We start from the raw sequence: 4,340 nt of genomic DNA on the forward strand, positions 1-4,340 counted from the left end.
AACCCCACCGCCATGAACCCACCCAGCCCCTTGCCCGCCCCACAGATCCCCCCCCCCAACCTGCTGCTGGGGTCTGGAGCAGGAGCAGGAGCAAGAGGACACCCATGGGTGCAGCGGGTGCCAGCAGGGGCCGGTGGGTGACAGCCGGTGACGGTGACCGCGGCCGAGCCGGAGCCTTCACCCACCCCACGGCACTTCCGCTCCTCCGGCCAACAGCCGGGGCCAGCGTCACCCAGCCCCACAGTCACCGTCACCCAGCCCCACTGTCACCGTCACCCAGCCCCACAGTCACCGTCACCCAGCCCCACTGTCACCGTCACCCAGCCCCACTGTCACCGTCCCAGCCCCACTGTCACCATCCCAGCCCCACTGTGACAATCACCCAGCCCCACTGTCGCCGTCACCCAGCCCCACTGTCACCGTCACCCGGCCCCACAGTCGCCGTCACCCAGCCCCACTGTCACCGTCACCCAGCCCCACTGTCGCCTTCCCAGACCCAGTGTCGCCATCACCCAGCCCCACTGTCACCGTCACCCAGCCCCACTGTCACCATCACCCAGCCCCACTGTCACCGTCACCCAGCCCCACTGTCACCGTCACCCAGCCCCACTGTCACCGTCACCCAGCCCCACTGTCACCGTCATCCAGCCCCAGTGTCACCGTCACCCAGCCCCACTGTCACCATCACCCAGTCCCAGTGTCGCCATCACCCAGCCCCAGTGTCGCCGTCCCAGCCCCACTGTCACCATCACCCAGCCCCACTGTCACCGTCCCGGCCCCACTGTCACCATCACCCAGCCCCAGTGTCGCCGTCCCAGCCCCACTGTCACTGTCCCCCTATGGGTGCTGCCAGCACCCAGCAGGGTGTTCCCCAGCCAGCAAAGGGGAAGCTCTCACCACAAACCCTACATAGGAAGGGAAGGGAAGGGGAGGGAAGTTCCCCCCAGAGCAGCAGGGGCCGGGGCAGGGGCCCACTTCAGCCTTTATTAATGGCAGCAGAGGAAAAGGGGGTGCAGTGGGGGGGGGGGGGGGGGACCAGGCCCCCCAATGGGGCACAAGGAGCTGGGGCCATCGCTTCACCGGTCCACTTCACCAAAGACGATGTCCTGTGTGCCTGGGGGGGGATATGGGGGTCAGGGGAGGAGCAGCACCCAGGAAGGGGGGGGGGGGACGGGGACACCCCTCCAGGACCCCCCCACCCCAAACCCAAGGAGGGGACGTACCGATGATGGCCACCACGTCCGCCAGCATGTGGCCCTGGGACATGCGGTCCAGCCCGGCCTGGAGGAACACAGGGAACCCCCATGAGCCCCATAGCACCCCCTCCAGCACCCAGCACCCTGACCCCCAGCCAGCGAGGGGATGAGGATGAGGATGGGGGCATCCGGAGCGGCACGAGGGATGATGTGGGGAGACGAAGGACCCGCAGGCAGTGGGCACCCCCCCCATAAGCCCCGATCCCCCCCCCTGCCCTCGCTATGGGGTGATGCCCCAACCGGCTTCTCCTACCAGGTGAGCGAACCCCGGTGCCTTGATCTTGCAGCGGTAGGGGCGGCTGCTGCCGTCAGACACCAGGTACACACCGAATTCCCCCTGCAGGGACACAGGGATGGGGTTGGGGTCACGGTGACGCCGAGGTGTGCGTCCCCCCCCCTTTGTGTCACCGTAACACAAGAGGCACCTTGGGGGCCTCGATGGCCGTGTAGGTGGCCCCGGGGGGCACTTGGTAGCCCTCGGTGTAGAGCTTGAAGTGATGGATCAAGGACTCCATGGAGGTCTGCGGAGAGAGGAGGGACACGGAGGACCGTGAGGAGCAGGGTGGTGGCCACAGCCATGCCCAGGGATGGCCACGGTGACACAAAACACCCCCCAAACCCCATCTTGCCCCTCTTGGTGAGGCCCGGTGCGGGATGGAACCTCCTTTACCTTCATCTCTGCCCGCTTTGGTGGGGAGATCTTGGCATCATCCACCTTGATCTCGCCCTCGGGCATCTTATTGAGGCACTGCAGGATGATGCGGAGCGACTGGCGCATCTCCTCCACGCGGCACAGGTACCTGTGGGCACCCCCCCGCCCCACGGCGCTCAGCACCCACAGCACCATGCCCAATGGGTGCCCCATGGGGTCACCATAGCCTCATCACAGCCCCAACCACCCCCTTCCCCCCCCACCAAGTGTGGGTCTGACCCCCAGGTACCGGTCATAGCAGTCGCCGTGGGAACCGATGGGGACGTCGAACTCCACTTGGTCGTAGACGTCGTAGGGTTGGGTCTTCCGGAGATCCCAATGGATTCCCGAGCCCCGGAGCATGACCCCACTGCGAGGAGGGAGTGGGTGAGCAGGGCCCTAGTGTGGGGCTCCCCACAGCCCGCCTCGGGGGTCCCCCAGACCCACCTGAAGCCGTAGTTCAGAGCCTCCTCTGCTGTTATGACACCGATGTCGACGGTGCGGTTCTTCCAGATGCGGTTGTTGGTGAGCATCTGTGGGGGTGCAGAGTCCATCACCCCCCGTCACCCCTCCCACCCCATTCCCAGCCCTCACGGCGTCCCCACAGCCCACTTTTAGAGTCCCAGATGGGCTGGGATGAAGGGAGCTTAAAGCTCACCTAAAGCCATGGCCGGGGACCCCTTCCATTAGAGCAGGATGCTCCCACCTGGCCTTGAGCACTGCGAGGGATGGGGCAGCCCCAGCTCCTCTGGGCACCCTCAGCCCCCTCCCAGGGGAAGAGCTTCCCTGTATCCAACCTGACCTTCCCCTCTTCCAGCTTTGCCAGCGGGATCCTCACCTCCTCCACCTCATCTATCCGGATGGAGAAGTTCTTCACGAACTCATAGATGTCATCCATCAGCCCTAAGGGCAGGTCCTGGGTGGGACAAGAAGGAGCTGGGTGAAAGGGGGGAACCAGAGGGGTCAGCACCCACCCAGTGGCACCCATGGTGTCTCGGGGTATCACACCCCCCCCCCCCCCCCAACAACAACAACGTTACCTGGTGCACCCCCCCGGGGCGGATGTAGGCAGCGTGCATCCGCGCTCCCGACACGCGCTCATAGAACTCGAACATCTATGGGAGAGAGGAGGAGAAAGAGCTGCTATGGGGAGGAAAGGGGGGGAAAAGGCAGCCCCACATCCAGCCATGGGCCCCCCACCTTCTCCCTCTCCTCGAACATCCAGAAGAAGGGGGTCATGGCGCCGATGTCCAGCGCGTGCGTGGTCACGGCCATGATGTGGTTGAGCAGCCGCGTGATCTCGGCGAAGAGCACTGCGGGATGAGGGGGGGAGCTGCAATCCCCATGGGATCCCTATGGAATCCCCATGGAATCCCTATAGAAGCCCTATGGGATCCTTATAGAATCCCTATGGGATCCCCATGGAATCCCTATATAATCCCTACGGGATCCCTATAGGATGCCCATGGAATCCGTATGGAAACCCCATGAAATCCCCATGGAATCCCCACAGAATCCCTATGGAATCCCCACAGAATCCCTATGGGATCTGTCTGGGATCCCTATAGAATCCCTATGGGATACCCATGGAATCCGTACGGAAACCCCATGAAATCCCCATGGAATCCCTATGGAAACCCCATGGGATCTGTATGGGACCCCTATAAAATCGCTATGGGATCCCTATGGGAACCCTATAGAATCCCTATGGGATCCCTACGGAATCCCTATGAAATCCGTATAGGATCCCAATAGAATCCCTATGGAATCCCTACAGAATCCCCATGGGATCCCTTCCTTCCTCACCCCGGATCCACTGGGCCCGCAGCGGCGGGCGGATGTTGAGCAGCTTTTCCACGGCCAAGGAATAGGCCTGCTCATTGCACATCATGGACACGTAGTCGAGGCGGTCGAAGTAAGGCAGAGCCTGATGGGGAGAAACGGGATAGGATGGGAAGGAGGATGGATAACACCCCTCCGATGGAGTTTTCCAGCTCCCAAGCCCGGAGCCACAGCGCCGCCTCCCTGGAATCCCAACCTGGTTTGGGTTGGAAGGGACCTCAAAGCCCATCCAGAGCCACGCGGACAAGGACCAGGTGGCTCCAGACCCCATCCCTCAGCACCAGGGATGGGGCGGGCACATTGCCAGCGTATCCCCACGGCGAGGAGCGGCCCCATGGGGCGCTACCTGCAGGTAGGTCTTGTACTCGATGAGCTTCTCGGTGCCGCGGTGCAGGAGGCCGATGTGGGGGTCGCAGCGCTTGACCGACTCCCCGCTGAGCTCCATGACGAGGCGCAGGACGCCGTGCGCCGCCGGGTGCTGCGGCCCGAAGTTGATGGTTAAACTGGAGACCTTCCTGTGCGCCACCGGGTCCTTGTCTGTGCCGAGAGGG

The 4,340-nt window shown here is 63.6% G+C and overlaps 1 protein-coding gene across 1 annotated transcript; it reads right to left on the reverse strand.

Moving 5' to 3' along the window:
• Positions 1-1,038: 1,038 nt before the first annotated feature.
• NDUFS2 (NADH:ubiquinone oxidoreductase core subunit S2) lies at positions 1,039-4,334 on the reverse strand. Its single transcript, XM_057416242.1, has 12 exons — positions 4,136-4,334; positions 3,754-3,874; positions 3,148-3,260; positions 2,988-3,062; positions 2,786-2,863; positions 2,395-2,480; positions 2,194-2,317; positions 1,927-2,052; positions 1,682-1,777; positions 1,510-1,593; positions 1,224-1,281; positions 1,039-1,114 (listed from the first exon to the last, which is right to left on the reverse strand). The coding sequence occupies exons 1-12, from the start codon at positions 4,232-4,234 to the stop codon at positions 1,077-1,079; spliced, it is 1,098 nt and encodes a 365-aa protein (XP_057272225.1). The 5' UTR covers positions 4,235-4,334; the 3' UTR covers positions 1,039-1,076.
• Positions 4,335-4,340: the final 6 nt, after the last annotated feature.

The sequence above is a fragment of the Pezoporus wallicus genome, unplaced genomic scaffold, assembly GCF_028554395.1.
Source record: "Pezoporus wallicus isolate ANWC-B61680 ecotype Strahan unplaced genomic scaffold, APGP_CSIRO_Pwel_v1 contig_14714, whole genome shotgun sequence".
NCBI lineage: Eukaryota > Metazoa > Chordata > Aves > Psittaciformes > Psittacidae > Pezoporus > Pezoporus wallicus.

Excerpts from the sequence above, each read along its gene's own strand:
- NDUFS2 (XM_057416242.1), bottom strand. The coding sequence starts at position 4,234 with ATGGAGCTCAGCGGGGAGTCGGTCAAGCGCTGCGACCCCCACATCGGC. Across the intron at positions 3,261-3,753 it reads GCGGGCCCAGTGGATCCGGG|TGCTCTTCGCCGAGATCACG; the intron begins GTGAGGAAGGAA and ends CTCATCCCGCAG. Across the intron at positions 2,318-2,394 it reads GCTCTGAACTACGGCTTCAG|TGGGGTCATGCTCCGGGGCT; the intron begins GTGGGTCTGGGG and ends CCCTCCTCGCAG.